The 27204-nt window shown below is 43.3% G+C and overlaps 1 protein-coding gene across 8 annotated transcripts in view; it reads left to right on the top strand.

The window, feature by feature from the left end:
• The first annotated feature begins 269 nt into the window (after nucleotides 1–269).
• LRATD2 (LRAT domain containing 2) overlaps nucleotides 270–27204 on the top strand; it is a 34348-nt gene continuing 7413 nt past the window's right edge. For 5 of the 8 annotated variants that reach the window (XR_009053803.1, XR_009053800.1, XR_009053802.1 and 2 more), the window contains exons 1-3: nucleotides 270–666; nucleotides 1212–2695; nucleotides 25016–25135. Coding sequence is in view for 1 of the 8 variants with exons in the window: in XM_057735618.1 (XP_057591601.1) it covers nucleotides 1308–2249 (942 nt within the window). In the remaining 7 variants the exon portion in view is untranslated. Of the gene's footprint in view, nucleotides 667–1211; nucleotides 5938–25015; nucleotides 25639–27204 lie in introns of those variants that run through there. The other 3 variants (XR_009053806.1, XR_009053804.1, XM_057735618.1) reach the window with 3 other exon arrangements.

The following is a 27204-nucleotide window of genomic DNA, read 5'->3' as shown; positions in this document are numbered from 1 at the left end:
TCCACAACAAGGTCTTGCTCTACGAGGGCGAACAGAGATCCCACCGGTCCCGCGCAAACAAGCGCGCAAAGCCGCCGCGTCCAAGTCTGCGTGCGCTCTGGTTATTTACCAGCGGAATTTAAAGCGGTTCTGAAGCGGGGGCGTGGCCTGGGCGGGGCCCCGTGGCCCGGGTGGGCGGGGCGGAGGCGGGGATGCCTGGGGCTCAGCGCCGTGCGGGAAAGGCCGGGGCTCCGGGAGCGAGCGCCTGTCTCTTTAAATGCCAGGGGCTGCGCTCCCGCCCTGGGAGCCCGGAGCCGGATCTACAATCCCGTCCCTCCCGCTCCGGCGCTTGTTGCTCGCCCGGCCCGAGCGGCAGCTGCCGGCGGCTTCCTTCTCCTCCTTCTGGAGAGCCCCACCTCCCCCTCCGAGAGCAGGTGGAGAGGGAGAAGCCGCCCCAGCAGGAGGGAAGGGGTGCGGTGGGAAGAGGCGCCGCTCCCCACCTTCAAGTCTTGAGGTGCTGCGTCGCCGCGGGGGCAAGACATGCGCTGCTCCCGCCCGCCCAGCCTCGCCGCCGCTGGCGCCCGTAGAGGAGAGACTGCGGAGCCCACACCTGCAAACTAGCCCTAGAAGTCTCAGGGTGCGGCGGAGGGCCCCTCCCAGCGCCCCACGGCTTCCACCTTTAGGCGGGTGAGTTTGCGCAGGTAACCCGAGCTAGAGGGAGGGCGGGCGGGCGCGCGGGGGAGGGGCGGGCGAGGCGGGAGCAGAAGGCGCCGCAGGTGAGCCAGGTAGCGCGGCTCACCTGCCCGGGCCGCGCTGCGGGGTCCTCGTCGGTTTGCTCAGCAGTGGATGGGGGGGCGTCTCTGGGGCCAACTTAGGACCCTGGGGTGAATGGAGGGAGCTAGGAAAGGGGAATTGGAATAAAGTTTCTTTTCCTTTCCCCTTCCTGCTTGGGATGGGCAGGTAGGGTGCTGGCGGAAGCGGTAGGAGTCTCTGATGCAATGGATTTTCGCCCGGGTGAGGTGAAGGGCTGCGGGCGGGGGAGAGCTGGAGCAGCCCGGCCTCCTGTGACCGTGACCCTGGGGGCAGAAAAGTGAGGGAAAGCGCTCCACATGTGAGACTGCCCGTAAAATGGCTCCAGGTGCCCGGCCACCAGCCTTTCTTCCTCTTAAGAACAGATCGCCCATCTCACGGAGGAGCTCCTGCATGGCTTCCTTGCCTTCCTCTCCCAACAGGTGGTCCCAGCCCCTGTCCGGGGACCTGTGCCAATGACCCTAGTGGTGGTTTCGCTTTCTCCTCTCACGGCGGTGTGAACGTGTGTCCGCAGCGTGATGGGCAACCAGGTGGAGAAACTGACCCACCTAAGTTATAAGGAAGTTCCCACTGCCGACCCGACGGGTGTGGACCGGGACGACGGGCCCCGCATCGGGGTCTCCTACATCTTCTCCAATGACGACGAGGACGTGGAGCCGCAGCCGCCGCCCCAGGGGCCGGATGGAGGTGGCGGCGGTTTGCCAGACGGCGGCGGCGACGGGCCGCCGCTGCCGCCGCCGCAGCCCTATGACCCGCGGCTGCACGAGGTGGAGTGCTCCGTGTTCTACCGCGACGAGTGCATCTACCAGAAGAGCTTCGCGCCGGGCTCCGCGGCGCTGAGCACCTACACCCCCGAGAACCTGCTCAACAAGTGCAGGCCCGGCGACCTGGTGGAGTTCGTGTCGCAGGCGCAGTACCCGCACTGGGCCGTCTACGTGGGCAACTTCCAGGTGGTGCACCTGCACCGGCTGGAGGTGAGCAACAGCTTCCTGACGGACGCGAGCCAGGGCCGGCGCGGCCGCGTGGTGAACGATCTGTACCGCTACAAGCCGCTGAGCCCCAGCGCCGTGGTGCGCAACGCGCTGGCGCACGTGGGCGCCAAGGAGCGCGAGCTGAGCTGGCGCAACTCGGAGAGCTTCGCCGCCTGGTGCCGCTACGGCAAGCGCGAGTTCAAGATCGGCGGCGAGCTGCGCATCGGCAAGCAGCCCTACCGGCTGCAGATCCAGCTCTCTGCGCAGCGCAGCCACACGCTCGAGTTCCAGAGCCTGGAGGACCTGATCATGGAGAAGCGGCGCAACGACCAGATCGGACGCACCGCGGTGCTGCAGGAGCTCGCCACGCACCTGCACCCCGCGGAGCCGGACGAGGGCGACAGCGACGCCGCGCGGACTACGCCGCCTCCCGGGCGCCCCCCCGCGCCCGGCCGGGAGGAGGAGGGCGGAGAGGCGGTGGTGCACTGATGGGCGAGGAGCTGTGTGACGGAGCTGTTTGCAGCAGCCGCTGCCCCCTCCCTCCTCTTCCTCCCTCCCTCTTCCACCGCCTTCTGGGCCCCATCTGGACTCCTGGGCCATTTGGAAAACGGAGAGTTGGCGAAAAGCGCAGCCAGCTGTGGCTTGAGTTTGTTATCTTGGCCGGAGGAGGAAGAGGGAACAGGTAGGAGCACTTTGGCCAGGGGCACTTCTCAGCTTCTTGCCCGCTGGCTCAGTCTGTCTTCCTTTCCCGAGGTGAGACAAATGGTGGACTTGCCAAACACTTAGTCCCTGCTGGACGTGGGTCCAAAAATCGACACTTCTTATGCACTTTGGCTTGGAGAAACGTTCGGAGTCCCAGTGCCTGCCGTTGCCTTCTGCCTGCTTCCCCTCCTACTCTGGGCTTGGAGGATGCCCTACAGTAAGGCCAAGAGCAGGTTTGTGGTGGTGCTACCCACAAGGAGCAGTGTGAGGGATCCGGGAAGCTGGGGTGATTTATCTTTTGGTTTTCCTGGGGTACAAGGCTGGTGAAACCAGAACAGGTCTGGGAGCAGCAGACTGAAACCACGCAGCCCCCTGTGAAGTGTAACAAATAGTTGAGTAAACTTGGGCTACAAAACAAAGACTTTACACCTCCCCATACTCAAGGGATTTGTCTTCTGAAGCTGGCTTCCCGCTGAGTCTCCTGGGCCACCCACCACTTCCCAGATTACAAGTAAATCATTGTCACAGGCTATCTAAGGGAAGGATTCGATTTTGGTTCTGTTTTGCCACCTTTTTTTCTCCCCGGCTATTGTAGGCAGTTAACAGCTGCAGTATTTGTTATCAAAGGAGGGAATAGCCCTTTGTGTCTCTGATCTAATTAAGCCTGCTTGGCCATGTTCATCCCCAGGTCGCCCGTGAGGTTGGCTAGCGCCACCTCATAAAGTATCCACTACAGAAACAGCCAAACAAGGTTGCCCTGGCAGGAATCAGTCAATTTCCTGTCCATTCCCCCACCTGACCCCCTTCCTGAATAGTGAAGGTAATCTTTTTTGTTTTTAATTTAAGGCTTTGGCAGTGGTCCTGTGAATTTTTCTTTTTTTTTCCCTTCACTGCCTCATCCCCCTCACTCACTGTTGTTTTGCTGGTGATAAAATCTTAGGCTTGAGGCATATGTCAGTGATAAGGTATTTATTTTGCTAGCCACACTTAATGCAATTTAAGTTAAGAAATAAAGTCTCGTTATATTGCTGCAGTCTCCTTGTCGTTTGGAGAACACCCCTTCAGAATGCTTTCTCTGTGAACAGGGCTGACAGCAGTCACAAATAAATGCCACCTGGTGTAGTCAGCACCGAACCTGGTGACAGCCCTAAAACATGGATCCGTGATTGTGGGATCCGTCCGAAGCAGCATAGCGGATTCTGTTTGGATCTGCTGTTATGCTTGCTTTGCTGTGAGGCTTTAAACAATGTGTACAGTCTTGTGCTTTGTTTTCATGTGAGCTCTTTAATGATGTGTGCCCTTGATTTCAGAATCCTTCTGTGCTGCACATTGGCATTGCTAATGCGGTCTCAAAAGTTGAGTGAAGTTTTTTCTTTCCCTTGGGAATTATTATAGATTACACTGAACAAGTCACTTCGTGACCCAATTCTTACAGCTGGAGTAGAATCAGACTTGAGTGTTCTACAGTAGCGGCCATCCTTAGGCCTCCTGCCTGGAGATCTTTAAATCAAGGCAACAGAACTTGAAGGATTTCCTTGTATACTTTTTTCAAGTCATTGAAAAAAGTACCTTGGGAGGTCAAGGCCATAATGTTTAAAAGCCAAGACCTTCATAGCACCTCTACATGAGATTATTTAATTACAAGGGTGTTAGCTGTGTTCCCTGTTTTCACAGGAATCCCCAAACAGGTCATAGGACTTTAACTGTTAAAGACCACACTCAGCCCTGGTCCAGGACTTTGGAGAAATGTCAGTCTCCTGTTGGAAATGTTGATCTAGTTTCTTTGTTTAATAATCTCACAGCTTTGTGTTTGTGTTCTTTTACTCATGGAAAAGTGGAGCAAGTTAAATGTGGGTAAACGTCGGATTGTCTTTTATGTTTAACATAGTCAAGGGAAAGTTGAATGTAATGACCATTGTGCAGACAGCAGGAGGGAAGAACAGAACAGCGCTGTCTAGCAGCTCTGGGCTAACCAGCCAGCTCTCTTTTCCACTCCCCGGTCTCTGTCTCCCTCCTTCACCCTTCAATGGAAAGTGAATGTCATCAGTCGCACTGAGGGATAGCAGTGACTCTCTGTTACAAACAACTTTGTGAGAAATCTCAACTTGAAGGGGGAACTCCTATGAAATCCGTATCAGTACTAGCATTCTGCCTCTAGAGAAGAGGTTTTTGATAACAGGGCTTGAAAACCAACTAGAAGAGGAAAGAGATCTACTCCAGATGCCGCTTTTTCATGCATTTTTACCGGGTACCAGAGATGTGAAGTATGTAATGCTTTGGAACAGTGATACTGTTGGAAGTTTTACTAAGGTCATCATGCTTAAAGTAAAGCACTAACCAACCAGTGAAGGTTGCAAGGAAAGGGGACTGAATCGACTGTTGGCATCTTTCTGGAAGAGGCAGTGTTGTGGATAAGAGTTTCGAATGTCCAGGCAATGGCTACATCTGGCACTTTAAAATATATATATATTTAATAATTTTTGTTTCCCTTTAGGACTAAGATTCTAGAACTGTTTTGTACTGTGAATTATGGATGCTCTTTGAAGGCGAGGAATATTGATTCTAATGTTTTTTAGAAGCTCTGGCAGGGATAAGCAGGACACCCAACTGGAACAGATGCTAAATGTAATCAGACAAATTCTATTTTCTTACTTGAGCAAATATTTTATTGAGACTGCTTATGTATGGCAAAGGAGCCTACAACTTCAGCTACACAACTTTTTATATTGAAAGAACTCATACTTTTTGTAGCTTTTATTCCACATTTAATTTAAAATGACTTTATAGCACTAACACGCCTAGCAGAAGACTTTACTCCAGACCTTTAAGGAAATTTTTAGTTTTTATGAAAAATGACACTTCAGTGGTTAAATTTCTCATGTCTTTGGTGCTTCTGGCCCTAATAGCACCAGTCGACCACACCACAACCACATGGAAACATATTTTTGGAAGCAAAACTTTAATTTTCTACAACATATGCTATGGAGAGTGAAGAAGATTTAAGGACTACTTGTTTTCTATTTTTTTTCTTTCTTAGCAAAATGGAATCCACTGTGTTGAAGACTCGATATTATGTGATTGTCTAACCAATTTTTTGTAAATTAGAATAAAATCTAGTGTGATCATGATCATTGAAAGGATGTGTTTGGAAAGTTACATTTTATTTGTAATTTTTTTTTTAATCGGGGTAACTATAAACTTGACCGATTTATTCAACTTTTCATTATGTTGTTTTGTTCTTAGCGATAACACTTGTGACCCATGGAAAATTACATTGACTAACTTGATAAATTCCACATGCATTTTATTTCCTAGTGAATTGCGTAAAGTTTGTTTTTGTTGAAGATTATGTGTTAAATCAGTTATGTTCTCATACCACTTCTTGAGAAGGAGGTTCCGATTTGAAATTGTATCATTTCCTTCAAAATGAAGGGCCAGTGCTTAGTTAAATAAAAGATTGATGACATCTTTTAAACCATTTCTTCTTCACTATGTCTTATTACAGTAGAATCTGTCAAGTCCTTTTGAAAAATGCTCTGAGGGTTTACAATAAACCATCTATTAGAGTTAACTGTATTTATATATATATTTTCCATTTGTGTACTTCTTTCCTGCCATTTTTGGTCCAAATCCAAGCTCCTTGGCTTAACTGCAATTTTTCTGAAACATTGTTTCATCTGTACATTGCTCAGTAAACACTTTGAATTCATTTGGTGACTGAAAACCCTCCCTGCCTTTACTGTGTGAGAATTAATCACCCATTGCTGCTAGGCTCTGGGTTCATGAAGGATGTTTTGTGAACGTAAATTTTCAATACACATTGATTTTTCAGAATCAATGCAACTGTTGCCGGAAACCACACTCGCATTTTGGAACCTGTACTGGGGAGGTTTGGTATTCAAGATTGGTAACCTGTGTTGCATCTGAGGTGGTTTCAGAATCCCAAACAGAGGGACCGGGTTTGCTGAGTGATCAAGTACAGAAAACAGGCAAATGTGCTCAAGTGGCGCTGTTGACATGATAAAGGATGCAGGTGCCAGCAGTAGGTACGGAAGCAGGTGTGGCGTCTGGGACTGGTGTGTGGGAGGCCACCAGCACTCCTTAGGCCGGCACCTGAAGCTGCTTCCATAGTCCTGTGAGGCTTGAAAACCTGGGCTCCATCAATGGGCTCCCATGAGGATTTTAAATAGGAAGAGTGTTGAATGCTGAAGGTTACCGAGAGCTTAAGCAGTAGTGAGACCATTTTTCCCTAAAGTGGTAGTCCTTAATTTATCAGGGTTCTCACTGCACAAGAAAGTGGAGGGTAGCCTAATACAGAATGTGCATCTAGTTTGGGGTGATTTTGGTGGAGGCTGCTGTTCCTGTTTCTCCTAAGTGGACTGAGTTTGCTTAATGTAGGAAAAATGACATGTTTGGAAGTGTTTAAAAGGATCTCCAAAATGAATAGGCCCAGAATGTGTGCAAAAGGGCTTTTATGTCCTTTTACTGAATTTCCTGGAAAAACTGCTTATTAAACACATATATAGCAATTTTGTCTACAGAGTAGATTCAAAAAGGTTAATGTCTGTTTGCAATCACTGCAGGGTACCAGGTATGAAGGGCTAGAGGATGTTGAGCCCTAGACGAGATACTGGGACATGAAGTTTACAGACAAAAACCTTAGATAATCTGCTCCTGAGCTTGTTTCTAAGGGGAAATCATATTTCACTCATATACATAAAACAAAGGTAATGAAAGGTGGTCCTGTGAAGTGCTGATGGTTGGTCGGCATTCAAATAAAGCAGAGGTGTGTAGATTTAATTGGAGCACTCAGAGAAATTGGAGAAATCAGATCAAAGCCCAGAAGGTGCAATGATGATAGAGGAAAGGATGTAACTAATATAATACTCATGAAGTACTCAGCGGGGAGTCTCAGTTCCAGTGCCTATAAGCCAGATCCATAGTGTCCGTCCTCATGTAACTTACTTTCTAATAGATAAAGCAGATAACTACTTACTACCAAAAAAACTTTGCAAGAAGAAATTTAGAGATGTGATAGTTGCAATGAGAGAAGGGTGCAGAGTGTAGGGAGAGGATCTCCTTCAGTGAGTCATTAAGGCTTCCTTGAAGATGCATTTATGCTAAACTTTGGAAGAGGTAGAGGAGAAAGCCAGGTGCTTCAGAGTGGACACTGATTACATTAATTCAGGGAAGAAGGCTGGGGAGTGAATGAATGAACGCTGAGTGCTCTCAAAATGCCGTTGCTTTGTGCTGCAGTGGTGTCCAGTTCCCCTTGGGTGTCCCTTCTGCAACCTGTTGTCTAATTCAGTGTATCTGACACAACACAGGAACAGGCAGAGATACTCTCAAAGTTTGAGTGAGTGAATGAATTTGGAGGTTGGGATTTGCTAGATTAGAAAGCCCTCCTGTTATCTCAAGGTGATGTAAGGACTGTGGTTTGAAGAGGTGAGGTTGCAGTGGTTTTTAGGATGGATCGAACAGGGAGAGCAAATGTGAGTCTGTCCTCCCCTCTCCCAGAACTAGAGGCTATACTTCGCATGCTATTGATGGCTTATAATGCCAGCCAGGTAATGATGTGGAGTGTGGATTCGGGCTTTTGCCCAGTGCAGGTGGAAGGAGACGTGGCCAGGCCAGCCTGGATGGGAGCAGAGGCTTTACAGCCTGAATGCCGTAGCCTTGGAGCCATGATTGAGAAAGAGGTTCTTTTGTATAGCTGGCTAACATCAGCCACTGTTATAATGCAGTCTCACATGCCTTGTCTAGTGTGGCCATAAATGACTCAAAAGATGAGCTCTCTGCTCTTCTTTTGGGAGACTTGTGCAACAATGTAATTAACTCCCAAGGTTTGATTATCAATATTCTGTGCATTGTTTTTAACCTTGTAACTTTGAGGATTCTCAATTGTTAGGCTAAACTGGAGGTAGAGAGGGTCTGGTCCTAGGCCCACAGAATCAAATAGTGTTTAAGGCTTGACAGTCAAACTACCTGTGTTTCTCTATTTCTGGCTATGCTGCTAACCTTGGGAGAAATTAGACACCTGCTTGGAAACTATTTTTTCCTGTGTACAATGGGCTTATTGCACTGGTCAATTCAATTCTGAATATCAGTTGTATTTGTAAAATAACATGTAATATAATGTAATATAATATAATACAATATAATATAATAATATATCAACTTCAAATGGTTGGTTTTGAGTCCAAATGAAACAACGCACATAAAGCGCAGATTGGTAGCTACTGAGATTAACTAGAGAAAGTCTGGGATATTGTAGGTGTTTAAAAGCATTATTCAAAATGAAGTTACTGTCTGGGAGAGAGAAGTCTTCCCTTTAGCCTTAGAGAATTTCTTAGCTAAATATAAGAAAGTGGTAAGAGAAAGAAATAACTAGTTAATATGTTGTTTAGCTACTGCTGTTGTGTTTGAAATGTTTCTTGAGCTTTGATCTTTAGTAGAAGAACCAATTAACTTTCTGCTACATTTTATATGTTTGCTCATTAATTCTACAAGTATTTCCTGAGAACTTTTAAGGTTCTAGGTGCTGGAGAGCCAAGAGGGGATAAGAAGGGATATTACAGTAATAATATTGGCAATGATGAGGTCGCCTTGCTTGCACTGTCCTATTTTAATCATCACAATGGCCTTTCTGGACAGATGCTAATATCTTCATTTAATGGTTGAGGCATCGGGTTCAGAGAAGTGAGGTGATTTGTACATGGAAGCGTGGCTAATAAGCGACTACTTCTGGCCTGGAACGGGAATGCTGATCTTCAAAGCCACAGGCCATGGTTCCTCCACTGAGAGATCATCTGACCACTCCCACCCCCTTGGCCACTCCTCCCTTCTTCTTACCCTGGGAGGATGCATAGCGCTTTATTCTGCTCCAGCTTGTGGCATGCAGCACAATCTGAGTAGCACACATATTTTCCCTTTTTTTTTTTTTTTAGGGTATGGTTATTTTACAATGTTGTATTAGTTTCTACTGTACAGTGCAGTGGAGTTCCCTGTGCTATGCAGCAGGTTCTTATTAGTTATCTGTTTTATAAATATTAGTGACAAGGCCAGGGTGAATGTTGACCAGCCCATAATTACTGTGACAATCCCTCTTACACTGCCCCTCTTCTCTATGCCCTTTTGTGACTCCTTTTACCCCTTCAGGCTGAGGTCAGGTCACACAGGCGCGCTTCTGGCTGACCTGCTGTGTGACCTTGCCAAGTTAGTAACTTCTTTAAGCTACCTTGACTTATTTAAAAGTTAGTGCCTCCAGCACTGAGCTGTTCATTGGTTTATACGAGAGAAAGTAAATCAAGCACATATGGAACACTTAGGTGTGGCGTGCTGGCCATGCTGGTTGCCCCAGATGGCTCTGTTAAGAATATATGACCTTGAGGAAGGCTCTTTACCCTCTCGGCCCCTAGATCTATGTTTCTGTGTGTGGAGCACCCAACTCCAGCAGGAGTCTATGACAGGATTCCAAGTTTGAGATGATTATAGTATGTAGTTGCTGGTTGCTCTACTTAATTGTAATTAATTAATACTAATTAATACTGCTTCCTTGGCCATAGCCCTAAACCTCATTCATATAAAAAATTAATATGTAAAATGTAAAAAAGTTGATGATAATAAGATAACTGAATTGCAGGGAGTGCTTTTATTGTGAAGAAACTGTACACAAAACTTTTTTTTGAGAATTGACAAATTTTATGATCTTTAGTATTAGAAATCCAGATTTGGCCATGAATAATGGAAGAGATGATGATAGAAGTAAATTAACTCGTCTCCTTTATTTTGGAAAAAATGTTTAGAATTTTTGTTTGTTTTTAATTTTGCTTTTTGAACACTGATTCCTCCCCCATATCTCCCCTGCCCCACACCCCACACCCCCCACACACACTTGAGTACATTTCTCTTTGCTACCTGGCTCTTCTCTTGGCCCATATATCATACCCGTTAGAGAAGTCTCCTGTATCTCAATGGATAGGAGTGATTTATTCTGCTTTATTTTAACGGGGTCTGTTTCTTTTTATATTTGAGAAAGAGCAAGGTTGTTCATAAAGCCATAAAGCATCACATAGTGGCAGTTCTTTGTGCTGACATCTATTTTACTACTTAAAAAAAAATACTAATAGACTTTATTTTTTAGTACAGTTTTAGATTCACAGAAAAATTGAGTGGAAAGCATAGAATTCCCATATAACCCCCCTCCTAAGCACACAGCCTCCCCTACCGTCAGCATGGGTATCAGAGTGGTGCCTTCGTTACATAGGATGAACCAACGCTGACTCACTATCAAGCGTAGTTTACGCTAGTTTTCACTCTTTGTGTTGTACATTCATGGGTTTCGACAAATGCATCCACCATTATATTATCATACAAAGGAGTTTTACACAAGACATGTTCTTTATTTCTTTTCCCTTCCCAAGCTAAGAATTGGACTATTTTCAGCTGCTCCTATCAAACCTTAAGGGACACTTCTCTGCTGGGCCCTTCTGCTCTCTTAGCCCTTCCAAATGACATTCCTGGCTAGAATTATGTTCATTTATTCTTTAAGTATCTGTTGGGGCCTACCAGGCAATGTGCTATTCACTAGGGCTAGAAAGAGGAAGGCCGTGGGGTCCCTATGCTACAGGTGCCTGCCCGCATTCCGCTGAGGAAAACAGACAGGCAAACAGTGAATGCAATACCTTGTGGTTAGAGTGGGATGGAGAGAACAGGCAGGCATCAGGAATTATGGTGGCACTGGAGGGGCAGGAGGTCTGGCAGCTAACCCCACATGGTGGGGTGGGGAAGGGTCCAGGATAAGATTCCCAGAGAGACTTAAACAGGTCAGGGAAGATATTATCAGAGAAAAATTCTGCCATAATCCTGGTCCCATCTCATCAGTCCTTTATTTTAGTAGTAAAACACACATCCGTCTTTGTATGTGGCTGGGGTGGTGGGGAAGGAGGGTGTTTTGAGAACAAATACTATAAATTGCTTAGTAACTCCTTCTCACATTTTTCATAGTGCTGATACAGATTTCAGCCGACTAGGGAACCTTATCGAAAACTCCGAGAGGATATTAAGTAAAAGTGTTCGCTTATCGTTAGCACCATCATCCAGCTGACTTTAGGCAAAGCCAAACAGTTCCAACCTGGTGAGGACTGAGGCTGCTCTCTCTGTGTTTTGGGAGAGCTGAGAGGCGCTGGGGAAAGCATTGCCTGTGGTTGGAATTAAGCCTCAGCTGACATCCCAGCACCTCCCTTGCTACACCACCTGGGCAGATGACCTCCCCTGGCTTGGGAGGCTGCTTTGTATACATTTGTAAAGTGGGGATAATATGTCACCTACCAAACAGGGTTATGGAGTTAGTGGTAATATACATAAATCACCCAGAAGTGGTCCTGGCAGGAAGTTATATGCTTAGGGATTGGTCACTGTCATTATCTATTTTCTCTCTGTTTTGCCCAGTGTTCATGACTCAACCCCAAAACCTCACAGATGAATTTCAGATTGGAGCAGGTTAAGCCAACCAATCAGAGTTAAGATGGTCAGAGGTGGTGCGACGTCTGGTTTTGTAATGGTTAAAACCATCTGGCCGCAGGTGTTTGGGAGAAAATCTTAAACATATGTGTACACACACACACACACACACACACACACACACACGATCAAGCCAACTGCATTTGACTGGTTTTTACCCACCCTGACAACTGAGGAATTGAAGCTCTGGGCATTGATAAAATCTCAAAACTATGATCACTTTCTTACCTCCCTAGTTAATGCCTCTCTTTGCTTGCCCTTTAAGCCTATGGGTATTTTTATAAATGTGATTTTATCGCTTTATGTTTTGTTTTATATTTTGGGCTGCGCCACACAGCTTACGGGATCTTAGTTTCCTGACCTGGGATCGAACCCTTGGCCCCCCGGCAGTGAAAGCCCAGAGTCCTAACCACTGGACCACCAGGGATTTCCCAACTTTATATTTTAAAAAAAATTTGTGCTTAGTATAAAAGAAGTTCAAATACCAAAGTATACAAAGCAAAAGTGAAGGACATCCCCACTGCCTTTTCTCACCCTCTAACCAAGGGTTATTGGTGTTAAGTGTATTGTATGTTCCTTCTATACCTTTTTCTGTGAACATTCAGATATGTTTATCTGCATATATTCTCCCAGGGTTTTTTTTAATTAGATCATGCTGTGCATCTGTCACTGATGCCCATTGATACCAGATATTTCCTAATTATAAATGGTACTGAGAGCATCTTGCTATGCCTGTTCTTGGCATATATGTGAATATTTCTGAAGGTTATAGTCATTGAAGTGAAATTTTTGGCTTAAAGATCATACAAAATTTAAATTTTGATAGGAACAACCTATAAAAACGTGTGCCAATTTGCAGTAATACCAATAACTTTCTCAAGTGTTTGAAAATATTTGCTTACTCATAGGTAAAAATTAGTAGATTGTTGTTTGAGTTTCCATGAGAGTTTTATTTTTTCACCACCTGAGCTAGTCTCATTGGTATCTCCAAGAATTCAGTTCAGTGGTTTACCAGTTTTATTCTATTACAAACATTCTAATTCCCTCCAGAGCACTTGGTTATTGGATCAGCCTGGCAAATTCTAGAGTCCAATCTATGAACTTGAACAAACAATAGAAAGGTAGTGGTGGGAGGTATCCAGCATTATCCTTCTTTTAAAAATGTAAATCAGAGTGTGCAGCATACTGATTTATATCCTTTAGTGGCTTCCAATAGTGCTTAGAATGAAATCTAAGTTGCTTGCCGTGGCCTGTTGGCCTGCACAGCCTGGCCTTTGCTTATGTTGCTGACTTCACTTCTTATTACCCTCCCTTTCAGGGCATATTCCAGCCTCACAGGCCTATATTTTCCTAAACACACTAAGGTTTTTCTTTCTTGCTTGAGAGCAGTATTTTTCAGACTTTCTGACTATTGACCTGTGGTAAGAAATGCACTATGCATCACAACTAAATGCCCACATATCTGTGTGTGTGTGTGTGTGTGTGTGTGTGTGTGTGTATGTATGTGTGTGCATATATATGAAACTAAAATTTATAAATAAATAAATAAATAAACTAACATTTTACCATATAACTCATAATGGTACTATGATGCCATGTACTAAGATGATGTGGTGGGAGAATAATACCCCCCACCCTCTGACAAAGATGTCTGCACCCTAGTCCCCAGGCCTGGGATTATGTTTTCTGACCAGTCTAAACCCCCAAATTGAGGATTCACTGCGAGAGGGAGTGAATACCCAGAGCCTCATATTTTTACCTGTTTAGAGCATCGCTTTGGGCAAACCTTTCCTTTTATTGCCTATCACATCCTTAGCCTTCACTTTGGAAATGAAAATGTTTCTGTGTTTGGAGTGTCCACAGCCCTGGATTAGACACCTCAGGGAGGTGTGAATTGTGTTCAGAGGGGTAAATAAATTCCATCGTTGTGTGCTTGTTGGAGAAATCCAGATTAAAGAGTTAGAAGAAACTTGAAAGTAATAAAAACAGAATGAAATGTAGTTAGTTGGGTTACGTTGGTCATCTCCAGCCATAACAACACTTATTTGTAACAGGATGCCTTTCCAAAGCATGTTTCACAGATTATCACATTGCAGTCTCTCTTTAATAGGTGTGGAAACTGAGCCTCAGAGAATGGGAAATAAAATGTTTATTGAGCATATACTATATGCTGGAGCCCATGACTGGAACCTTACAAATGGTATTTCATTTAATCCCCAGCATAACCTGGGAGTTCACCACTGTGATTCTCATTTTACAGTTGAAGTTATGACTCGTCCAGGCTCACTGAGCTGCAAAATTGACTAAACAAGATTTAATCTACAGTCATCTGACTCCTGGATCATTGTTCTTCCTGTCACGTTGCATGTTATACTCATTCTCATTTGCAAGCATTTCCAAATCACATAATCACGACAGCTGCTCTTCAGATTTCTGCAGTGCTGCTGAAAGTTGAGGAGGTGGAACACTAGACTTAGATTTTCCTTGGTGGCCCCTGTTACTCTGAAAAATGAGTTGATATAGGCAAGAAACTGAATAATCCAACTTAGAGATGACAGCCAAGGGAAGACGAAGTCCTGTGTGCAAAGGACTTTGCTTTTTTATTTCAACTTTTTATTTGGGCAAAATTTCAAAGTTGCTTGCATAAGCAAAGTGCAAAAGAACCTCTGTCTACCCTTTTTGCAGATTTATCTTTTGTTAACATTTTATTTCATTCATAAGTACAAGGGGAATAAATATTTTTAATGTCATTCTTGTCCAAGGACTCTATGTGTCTCAAGGTCTTTTTATTCCTCATTTGAATTGTCCTACAGCCCAGCTCTCTTATTCATCCTTTCCCACCCGTGTTCTCAAATTCAGTTGTGCATTACTGCCCAGGATTTCCTTCCCTCTCCCACTGTGCACACACATCTGGCTCTGCCACAAGTCAGCTTGTATTCAGATCACTGTTCTACCACTTACCAGCCATTGTCACTTTTATAGAGTGTTAGAGTTTCCTCGTCTGAACAAGGGGTCTGAAGTGGCACTTTCCAGAGTGTTTATGAAGATTATATGGAATCATCAGTAGGTTGGCCATAGTATCAAGCACAGAGTAAATCCCCCTAGAAATGCATATTCACATTGCAAAGGACCCATGTTCATTCTATAGCTGTACCTATTGTTAAAATATTGAAACACTTCCATATCAGTTGATAAATAGCTGCTTGCCTGAAACCCACCCCTTACTACCATAGCACTCTCATCTTCCTGACCACCTGGCCACTGCCCTGGGGCCACAGTGGATATTCCCACAGTCCAACAACAGGTACCCGCCTGCGGAGGTGGGGCCTCCAGCACCCTGCTGCAGCTCTATGTGCAGCATTTTAATTGGTTGATGACGTCTTAAAAATGTTAATTTCACTGCCTATAAATACTGTGACTCCTGTTTACAAATGACAAAAGAAGGCAAGGGAGAGAATGAGTAACTTTGCCCAAGGTCACACATAATGACTTGAACTGAAACTGTTTAATTTCCAAACCATGTCCAAGTCTCCACAGAGTCAAGGCCCAATCAACAAGTGCGGTTCAGCCCCTGTGACCTTGGGCAGGGGACTTCATCTCTTAGAAGGGGAACAGAGTGAGAATGATTCTTCTGGCTTCCCCTCCTCTCCAGGCATTGAAAAGTGCCAAGACAGGGACATTTTCCTTGTCTTTTTGATCAGGGCAAATAATCAAATTGAGCGGTCAAATTTAGGCCAGAGATCAAACTCAACTCGTTAATTATTCACAGAGTGGATCACTCAGCTCTGTCCTTAAAACTACTAAACCAGCTGAGACAAACCAGAACTACAAAGCTGGTAAAATAAACTTTTTGAAAAGAACTTGTTGAAGCAGAGAATACAAATATTTTTAGAGAGGGAATGTGAGCCAATGAAAGTAAAGACACATAGTGAAAGGAGCATGGCCTTGGGAGCCAGAGAGCCGCCACTTACGAGCTGTGTGCTGTTGGGCAGGTCGTGTAATAGGTAATCTTGGTTTCATCATTTGGAAAATGAGAATAAGTACCTTGAAGAATTATTTAGAGGCAGATACAATAGGTGCACAGTCCCAAGCTCAGTGAGAGCCAGAAATGAGACCCAAAATATATGCTAACCTAGACTACAGGACCCTAAAGAAACCAGAGTCACTGTGAATCCGCATCCCAAAGGCTCCTGGAGGGCCCCAGCAGGCCAGGAGTTAACCTTTACCTTGCTGGATTGTGGGGGAAGGGTGCGACTATTGACCAGCCAGGATGGAGATCTTCTGGCTGCTGTGCTCACGTGTCCCAGCTGAAGAGCATCCCTGCCTGGCAGTAGAAGAAAGTGCTCAGGCATCATCAGGTCCACTCTTCATTACTGGAGGAAGAGGGAAGAACAAGAGACAGCTATTAATTGGGGGGTTTGTTTGTTTCCAGTGGTACAGAAGGGGTAAAGGGAAAGTTGAAGCCCTTCATCCTACTTCCCATCCTTACTCCCAAGAAATAACGATTAGTAGCAGATTCTTTTATCTTTTTCTATAAATGAGTCATTAGCTTTCCTTCCTTCCATACAAATGGAATTATAATAATGGTTAATATTTAGCATGTGCTTTGGAGTATTTTACATGTCTTATATGGACTGTATGTTATTTAATTTTCAAGACAACTCTGTGAAATAGGTACTGCTTTTATTGTCATTTTTCAGATCGGAAAACTGAGGCACAGATAGGTTAAAGCACTTGCCTAAAGTTGCACAGTAGGTAGGGACAGGAAAAATAACCCAGGAAGTCAACATACATCTGTCTTATTCTGTTTTATGCTTGTCTAGCATCTCAGTATGAATGAATGATAGTTTATTTAACTTATTGAAGGATATTGAAGTTGTCCAAATCTGTTCTGACAATCACAGCTGCATCAAACATCTTTGTGTATTTATCTTTGAAGTTCTAACTCTTACTTGATGTCTACTTTGTGCCAGGCATTCTGGGGCACTCCATTTAATGCTCACACTCCATGAGGTTAGGAACCATTCATTTTGCAGGGAAGGCTCTTGAAACTCCTAGTCATTAAGTAACTGCTCAAGATCCAAAGTTGGTAAATGGCAGAAGGTGAAAATGAACTCAGGCTCTCTGATTTCAGGGTCTGTGATACCACAGTTGCTATGGAACCTACATGGTTATATGTGAAATTGCCCACAAGGAATTCACACGTCTATAGGAATCTCTTTTTAATAACATTACCCTTTTATATTTTTTCTTGTGTATTAATCTCACTGAGACTCAGTTTTCATACCTATAACAGAGAATTAATAATACCTATTACTACGGACTGAATTGTGTTCCCATAAAATTCATATATTGAAGCCCTAACCCCCCAAAGTGATGGTATTTGGAGGTGGGGCCTTTGAGAGATAACTAGGTTTAAATGAGGTCATGAGGGTTAAGTCCTTTTGATGGGATTGGTGTCCTTATCTGAAGAGGCACCAAAAATCTTGCTTCCCATCTCTCTCTCTCTCTCCACCATGTTTCAGCACTCTTGTCAAAAGTCAATTGACCAGGGCTTCCCTGGTGGCGCGGTGGTGAAGAATCCTCCTGCCAATGCACGGGACATGGGTTCAAGCACTGGTCCGGGAAGATTCCACATGCAGCGGAGCAACTCAGCCCGTGCGCCACAACTACTGAGCCTGTGCTCTAGAGCCTGAGAGCCACAGCTATTGAGCCCACGTGCCACACGTACTGAAGCCCATGTGCTTAGAGCCCATGCTCCGCAACAAGAGAAGCCACCACAATGAGAAGCCCATGCACCACAACGAAGAGTAGCCCCAGCTCTCTGCAACCAGAGAAAGCATGTGTGGAGCAACAAAGTCCCAATGCAGCCAATTAATTAATTAATTAATTAAAAAGTCAATTGACCATAAATGTAGGGGTTATTTCTGGACTCTCAATTCTATTCCATTGATTTGTATGCCTTTCATTAAGCCAGTGCCTCACTGTCTTGATTACTGTTGCTGTGTTAAACGTTTTGAAATCAAGAAGTATGACTCCAACTGTGTTCTTCATTTCAAGATTGTTTTGGCTCTCGAGGGCCCTTGTATTTCCATGTACATTTTAGGATCACCTTGTCAATTTCTTCACAAAAGCCAGCTGGGATTTGGATAGGGATTGCAAAGAATCTTCAGATAAAATTCAGTAATATTACCATCTTAACAATATTAATTTTTCTAATCCGTGAACATGAGATATCTTTCCATTTATTTCTGTCTGCATTAATTTATTTTAATGGTGTTTTGTAGATTTTTAGTGTACAAGTGTTGTACTTCTTTGGTTAAATTTATTAAGTATTCTGTTCTTCATGCTATTATAAATGGAACTGTTTTCTTAATTATATTTTCAGATAGTTCATTGTAAGTTTACAGAAACATTTAATTTTTGTATATTGATTTTGTATCTTGTAATCTTGCCTAATTCATTTATTTTTCTTACAAAATCATGCTATCTGCAAACAGAGATAGTTTTCTTATTCCTTTTCAGTCTGGATGCATTTTATCTCTTTTCCTTGTTTAAATGTGCTGGCAAGAACCTCCAGCACAATATTAAATAGAAATGGCAAGAGCAAATATTTTGTCTTGTTCCTAATCTTAGGGGGCAAAACTTTCAGTCTTTTACTATTATGTAAGATGCTAGCTGTGTTTTTTTTCATAGATGCCTTTTATCATTTGAGAAAATTTCTATTCTTAGATGGTGTGTTTTTACCGTGAAAGAGTATTGGATTTTGTCAAATTATTTTTTTCAGCTATTGAGATGACATTGTGATTTTTAAACTTTATTCTATTGATATAGTGTCTTACATTAATTGCTTTCTGTATGATGAACCAACCTTTCATTCCTGAGATGATCTTTTTCTTGGTATATAATCCTTTTTATATGTTGGTGAATTCAGTTTGTTAGTAATTTGGGGGGATTTTTTTGTCTGTGTTCATGTGGGATATTGATCTGTAGTTTCCTTTTATTGTGATGTCTTTGATTTGATATCAGGATAATGCAAGCCTCATAGAATAGTTCCCATACATCTCTGTTTATTTTCTTTTATTACTTCCTATTCATATTGAGTAATTTCAATTGACCTGTCTTTAAGCTTACTAATTCTTCAACCTGCTCAAGTCTGTAGATGGGCATACTTTTTATCTTTTAGTTGATGATCTCTGTTTGATGACACATTTTTCTCATACTTTAATTCCTTAGAAATGGTTTCTTTGAGTTCTATGAATATATTTATGATAGCTGATTTAAGTCTTTATCTAGTAAGTCTGGCCTTCTTTCTAGAAATGTCTGGGCTTTCTCAGGGACAGTCTCTATAAACTATTTTTTCCCTTTTTATGGGCCATACATTCCTATTTCATTGCATTTCATATATTTTTTGCTCCTGTTATTGAAAATTGGACTTTTTTTCAGAACAAGCAAATTTTTATTGAAGTATAGTTGATTAGCAATGTTGTATTATTTGCAGGTGTACAGCAAAGTGATTCAGTTATACATCTATCCTATCTCTCTCTATATATATGTCTATTCTTTTTCAGATTCTTTTCCATTATAGGTTATTACAAGATATTGAATATAGTTCCCTGTGCCATACAGTAGGTCCTTGTTGGTTATCTCTTTTATATATAGTAGTGTGTATCTGTTAATCCTAAACTCCTAATTTATCTCTCCCTTCCCTTTCCCCTTTGGTAACCATAAATTTGTTTTCTATGTCTGTGAGTCTATTTCTGTTTTGTAAATAAGTTCATTTGTATCATTTTTTTTTAGATTCCACATATAAGTGCTATCATATGATATTTGTCTTTTTCTGTCTTAGTTCATTTAGTATGGTAACCTCCAGGTCCATCTGTGTTTCTGCAAAGGGCATTATTTCATTCTTTTTATGGCTGAGTAATATTCTGTTGTACATATATACCACATCTTCTTTATCCATTCATCTGTCGATAGACATTTAGGTTGCTTCCATGTCTTGGCTACTGTGAATAGCACTGCTATGAACACGGGGGTTCATGTATCTTTTTGAATTAGTTTTCATCTTTTCTGGGTGTATGCCAGGAGTGGGATTGCTGGATCATATGGTCACTCTGAAAATTGGACATTTTAAATAATACAGTGTGTCAACTCTGGAAATCAGATTCTCTCTCTCCTTTGTGCTTTGCTGTTGTTGCTACTGCTTGGTGTTTTTTAGTGACTTTCTTGGACTAATTCTGTAAAACCTATATTCTTTTGTCATCTGTGGCCACCAAAGTCTCTGTTCAGTTTGCTTAGTGATTAGCTAATGACTGGATAGAGATTTCCTTAAAATTCCTTGAACTAATAATCTCCAAGCATTTTTAAGGCCTCTGTGTGTGTGTGTGTGTGTGTGTGTGTGTGTGTGTGTGTGTGTGTGTGTGTATGTTATGTTTTAAGTGCTCTAGCAGCCAGTTTACAACTCCAACTTACCCTAAACTTCTTGCTCATAGATGAGAGAGTAGACTTTATCAAGTCTTTCCTGGACGTATGCAATTCTGAAAATGCACATGGGTTTCTGGATTTTCAGGAATACACTGGAACTTTTCAAAGACCCCTATGGACATCTCATTACCCAGTTGTTCTTTTTAAAATTTTTGGTTAGTCTCTTGTTAGCTCCAACTGTTAAAATATCCTCAGGCAGCTGTGATATTAAACAATTGCCACTGATTGTATTTGACAAATACTCTGTGGGTAGGGCTTGTCACAAAAAAGCAAGCTCTGATTAGGTCAAATAAAGACAATCCCTGAAAATGGAGCTTTTTAGTGAACTGCCAGACAGGTCAAATAGTGACAGTTCTCTGGAAAGGGGCTACTGGGGAGCTCTGAACCCATCTTCCTTCTTTTAGTAGCAACTTAGCTGCTGTTTTTCACAGCACTGTAGTTGTGAGGCTGTTGGCTTTCAGCGCTGCTGAAGAGCTAGGGAGAGGGTGATGGGCACAGGTTAAAATGCCACAAGGCTCACTGTCCTTGCTGAGATTCAGCCATTTTTCTTGAATAAATGCTCCTTGGATTGTTTCACGCCTTTGGTGATTTTTCAGAGTTCTAAAAAAGTTTATTTTGACAGTTTTCACTAGTGTTCTCATTGCTTTCATGGAGGAGTAGATTTCAGAGGTCGCCCTCAATCTGCCATTTCAGAACAGTTGGTTGTATATTTGGCTTTTATAGCTATGTGTCATATTGTCACACACTTAGTAGCTAAAACAACCCCCGGGTATTATGTCCTAATTTTTGTAGGTTAAAAGTCCTGGCACAGAGTAACTGGGTCTTACAAGCCTGAAATAAGCATCTTAGTTGGACTGTACGTTCTCTTCTTCAGCCTAGGATCTTCTTTCACACATTCAGTTGTTGGCTGAATTTAAATTGTTGTAGAACTGAGGTCCCTTTTTTTTGTTGCTGGCTGATTCATCTCAGCTCCCAGAACCCACCTTTGGGTCTAAACCATGACCTAGAAGCTTACTTTCTCAGTGCTAGCAGGAAGAATATCTCTCCAGTCTGTTAAGCTTGAGTCTTATATAACTTAATCATGGGAGTGAATATCCTATCATATTCATAGGACAGTTTCAAGGAGAGGGGAGTATATAACGTATATTTACTAAGAGGTGAGATTCTTGGGGGCCATCTTAGAATTCTGCCTACCATAGGCTTAATTGCGGGCTTTTAAGCATGTGGCTACAGAAGATATCACTTTCAGCTATGCTTCATTTGTCTAGAACTGTTTCATCTAAATTAATCTAATCTAATTTTTACAAAATCCTCTGAGATAGGCAGGGACAGTGTTCCTAAAGCCATTTTAGAGCCATGAACCAAAAGACTCAGAGAGATTATATGATTTGCTCATGGGCACACAGCTGGCGGGAGGCAAATGAATTCCTCTGACTCTAGGTAGAGCACCCCCTGCCCTACCCCTCACCTGTGTGCCATGTTAAAGGTCAGTCCTTTGAGTTTTGTTACACGGCAATGAGGATGTTAGTACCTGAGGCTTCTTTAAGGGACTTTGGAATAGTCTTCCTCTGGGCTCCTGCATCTCCTGCATGTGTATTTGGGGAGAATACCTGAGCATGAAAAATAGTATTAACCAGGAGTTTTGATAAAATGGAGTTTTCAGGGGTAAAATGCAATTTAAAAAGCTGAAAAATTCCATTTATTTCCTGCAATGTATTCTGAATGCTCCCTCTGGCCCAGCTCAAAGGAAGCAGACAGTCATCTCCTACAGAAAGTAAATGGAATTTTTTTTTTTTTTTCTTCGAAGTGCCTTGAAATCAGCAATCTCAAGGCTGGCAACGGGGTCTCAGTGAAGACATCATCAGAAGGAACAGCAGAAGGTTCTGAAGGTAGTCAGGCATCAACCAAACTTACTCTCACTTGAATTCGATGGTTTTGCAAATGGTAGAAGGAAATTAACCATTTAAGACCAGCTTTCCAAACTTCCTATACTTAATCTTCTGGTTCAGAGTATCCAATCATTTAAAAGGTAGTTGGTTGTCATTAGTTCCAATTCATCCCTTTTAATTATTCTGTGTCTTTCTATAATCAAGCACATGGCTGTTTGTAGCCCTCATCAATCAATCCTCCAAATGTCTGAGGGCAGCAGAGATGGGATATTGTGTTCTCTCTCCAGACTCCCTTTACCTGGGCCCTGCACTAATTTCCCAGCTGCTGGGAGAAGGTGGTTCTCACCTTCTACAAAGGCCAGCCCCCTTGCCTCAAAGTGGCAATAACTTGGGTGGGTTACATGCTCTAGAGCTCCCTGCATGGTCAGGCTGAGGCTGGGTCCAGCTGAAACCTCATCCTTGGTTAGCCACCTCCCCTGCCCATCCTGCTTCCTGCACTTCCTCTCTCCTGAGAGCCCTCCCAATCAGTGAATCACATTTACCCAAATCACTGTCTCAGGTTCTTCGATGGCAGTGACCTAAGACAAATAGTAGAGAAGTTCTGCTATACCATTTATCTAGGAATTAAAGGCTTTGCTTTAAAGAAACATCCATTTGAATAACATGGAGGTCATTTACCTTTCAACCTCAGTTATCTGGAATATGGCCACGAATATAGAAAAGGCTTACATGCAACCAATTTTGATATTGTAAAGTGAAAGGCAGTCTGTACTTTAATCAGTGAAAACAGGTGCAGATACACAAATGAAAGACCCCTATTGCACATGCTGGGCAAGTGAGCCTGGATGAGCTTGTCACCTCTCCAGTCTCAGTTTCCGGTCTGTGGCACAAGTGTCGCTCCACACGCAGTGTTTCTTGGGAAACAAAGGATACAATACATTCAATGGGTTAATACATATCACGGTTTCAAAACCCAGAGCTTTCTCCTATTATTGAGGTCTCCGTGTGACATGGAGCGTGCTATTTCAGTCTGGTTACAAGCCAATTTCTGTTTCAAAGCTGGGGCTGAGAGCAGATACTTTTCCATGCGCAAAACAAACAAAAACTCACCAGCTGCAAGTGAAACAAAATTGAACTTTGATGGTATTTCTCACCACACTTGAGTCCCGTTTGCGGAGGAAGGGGATGAATCCTAAACCGGAGGAGACTGTGGTGGGTTACAGTTCTCCAGGCATGGAGACGTGGGCATGGACAGCAAAGAGGGGCGGGCGTCTCCCTGGGTCGCCCTCATCCAGACAGAGAAGGGGCAGCAAATGTGGGAGGTGGCTCATGTCAGCGATGGTTAAATCTGCGGCAAAGGTGCTCTATGCGTGTTTGTCTTATTCTCTGTAAAATGAGACAGAATTATTCTTACTTCTTACCCTCACTTCTTTTGTGGAAGTGAAAAGTAAAATAAGAGTAAAGATAAAGGATTAAATGAGAATAATTAAATCTACTTGCGACATGAATGAAGCATGGTATAATTTATACTGCCCTTAACTCAAATTAATGTAAACACACCTTGTGTATGCATGTTGATTTATATACATATATGCATACATCTCTCTATATCTTTTCACATAACATATATAATCATATGCGATTATATATATATTTTTTTCACATATGATTTTTTTTTTTTTTGGCTGCATTGGGTCTTTGTTGCTGTGCACAGACTTTCTCTAGGAGCAGCGAGTGGGGTCTACTCTTGTTGTGGTATGTAGGCTTCTTGTTGCGGTGGCTTCTTTTGTTGTAGAGCATGCAGGCTTCAGTAGTTGTGGCTCGTAGGCTCTAGAGCACAGGCTCAGTAGTTGTGGCGCACGGGCTTAGTTGCTCCGCGGCATGAGGGATCTTCCTGGACCAGGGATTGAACCCATGTCCCCTGCATTGGCAGGCGGATTCTTAACCACTGCACCACTGGAGAAGTCCCCACACACATGATTTTAACTGAATCTTCTACCGGCTTACATGGCATCTGTCCCAGGTTAGTGAATGAGGAAATGCTTGGTTGCTGCGTCTCTGCAGATACCTATTTCTCCCCAGATTTCAGGTTGGCTTCTTTAATGAGTTTAAGAAAAGTTGTTAATTTGCTTGTCCATCTTCTCTTGTTGTTGTAAAGGTGGGAGCAGTGTTCATTCCAGCTTTCTGTGTCTCTGAGCTGAAACCAGAAGTCTTTGCATTAACGTTATGAATCTAAACTTGTGTCCTGGTTTGGAAAACATTGCTCCTTTGTTTAAAACTGTTATTGTTATTTAATTTCCTTTCCCCAGGTTTCCAGAGAAGTTGAACATCTGTTCAGCTCTTCATCAGGCATTTGTAGCCACCCTCACCCCCCACCCCTGCTGCCAGATCGAGTGTGGTCCCAGATCTACTCTTGGGAATCCTGCATGGGAATCTGGGGGTGCTAGACTGGGAGAAAGATGTGGTAGGGTGATTTTGGAAGGCAAGAGAATTGATGTGGGTGGTTCCTAGTTCTGATCATTAGCTCTTTCCTTAGCTTCATCTCTGGGGCTAAAATCTCTGCAACACTCCCCTTCATTCCTCCAGGGCCTGAGCTGTCCTCTCCAAGACTGTGTATTTTAACTAGTACTTCATTCTCAATTATTCTACCAACAGAGACTCAAGCCAGAAGAGCTTCAGAATTGGACCCTCACCTTCTGTGAGGGAAAGCAGCATCTAAGGCAGAGTGATGAAGGCAGGATCAGTCAGGGTCCTGGGAGAAGACATTGCCTTCAGGTTAGTCATGCTCAAGGAGAGTTGAATTGCAAAATTATGATGCTGTGAGTGTGTATAAGGAAACCCTGACGGAAGAAGCAGTACCAAGGCTACTAAGAGCATGGTTCCTTTTTCACCCTGAGGTCTGTGGTATGGGGGAGAAAGTGGTAAATGGAGCAGAGACAGAGGGGGCCTGGACTGTATGGATAAAGCTGCATGACCTGAGCCAGACCCAAGGTGGAGAGAGGTGGCCAGTTCCAGGTGTGACTGAGAATAAACACCCACCTCACTCTCCTCCCTCCTTCTTTCTTCTGCGGGTATTTAAAGTCGGTCAAAGCCAACCAGAAGCCAAATGGCAAGGGAGACTCTTGATGGATTTGTCCGGGTCAGTCTCTTGGGGCACAGGTGAGAAAGTGGAGAGAGGATCTGGAAGGGTCAACTGAACACATCCAGCATGAAAGCCGTGGAGACCATATCTCAGTAGGTATTCATATGGGGAAGCTGAGACGAAGCGAGAGAGTAGCACAGACATATATATACTACCAACTGTAAAATAGATAGTCAGTGGGAAGTTGTTGTATAACAAAGGGAGTCCAACTCGAGGATGGAAGATGCCTTAGAGGACTGGAGCGGGGAGGGTAGGGGGGACTCGAGGTGGGGGGAGTCAAGGAAGGGAGGGAATACGGGGATATGTGTATAAAAACAGTTGATTGAACTTGGTGTACCCCCCCAAAAATAATAAATAAATAAATAAAATTAAAAAAAAAAAAAATTTTTGAATTAAGTACTAAAGTACTGTATAATGATAATTACTGTGCTCTTATAATTCAATCACTACTTTGTGTTACCCTATAAGGGGTTTACTGTTATTACCTGCACAAAATCCAAGGCAGAGAGTGATGAATAATTTGCCCCAAATTATATAGCTAGGAATACTGGTGGGAAAAAGTTTGTAAGACTCCTAAGTCCTTGCCTACGACCACTACACTCTACAAATTTATTCGACCTGTTTCTTGGGCGATAGCTCGGAGCCAGACTCTTCTCCCTCAATATTCTAAGGAGCCTTTCTGACCTGGTCCTTGCCTTTCCTTCCTCTCCAAAAGTGGACCAAGTCACTGGTCACGCTTTACGAAATTGGGCTCGGGCACTCACAGGCAGGACCAGACCAGGTAAGGCCACCTGGCAGGTGAGAGCAGGGCACGTAGTGGACAGACAAAGCCAGGGAATCAGGAACAGGAACCAGCAGAAAAGAACAGAGAGAACAGATACAAACATTTTGCCTGCAGCCTGGAGGTCAACCTAAGAGGAAGAGAGATAAGGGATACAAAGTTCATAGGTGAGGTTGGCACAGCTCCTTAAGAAATGGGTGAAAGTGACTTTGCTTTAATCCAACAAAAGCAGTTAAAATTTGTACAGTGCTTTAGTGGTTAAAGCTAATTTCCAAATATTTTAGTAGATGATATTTTATTAGACTGTGGGTTTCCTGAAGGCCGTGTCTTTTTATTTTTGTATCCCTGCCACCAAGCAAGGTACCTGGCACCCAGTAGCCAATATCAACAAACATTTGTTAAATAAGTAATTGGAAATAGAGTGAAAAAATGGAATTATTAGGGGTTTGGGAGCCAATAACATCAGGAACATAATTCTGGTTTTGTTGATGATTGAGTGAGAGTCCTTGGGGTGATCTAGTCTTTGTGAGCCTTAATGTATTCATACATGAAATGAAAATGAAAATTTCCTACATTTGCTGGGTTGTTGGGAAATTACACACACACACTATGCACAATATAATGACGTGTTATATATATGTTTTATACACACACACACACACTCATACTCACTCAATGCCGCTTTTGCATCTAGCAAGGTAGCCACGATGATATAAAGACAGTGGCCAAGATAATGCAGGGGTAACTTCCCTTGGGAGGGTCCTAAATATTTTTTTGCTACCTCCATAATTCAAACGAGTTTATTGCCAGACAGCTTCATCTAAGCAACAAATAAGTCGTAAGCTTCCCACTTGAGAAAAGAGCAGATGAGAAAGCTGTGTGGGTGGCAAGGTGACCTCTGTTATTAAACCAACACAGTAG

Source organism: Hippopotamus amphibius, chromosome 5, assembly GCF_030028045.1.
Source record: "Hippopotamus amphibius kiboko isolate mHipAmp2 chromosome 5, mHipAmp2.hap2, whole genome shotgun sequence".
Lineage (NCBI taxonomy): Eukaryota > Metazoa > Chordata > Mammalia > Artiodactyla > Hippopotamidae > Hippopotamus > Hippopotamus amphibius.
Note: the sequence above shows the minus strand (reverse complement) of the source record. Positions and strands in the feature narration are given on the sequence as shown.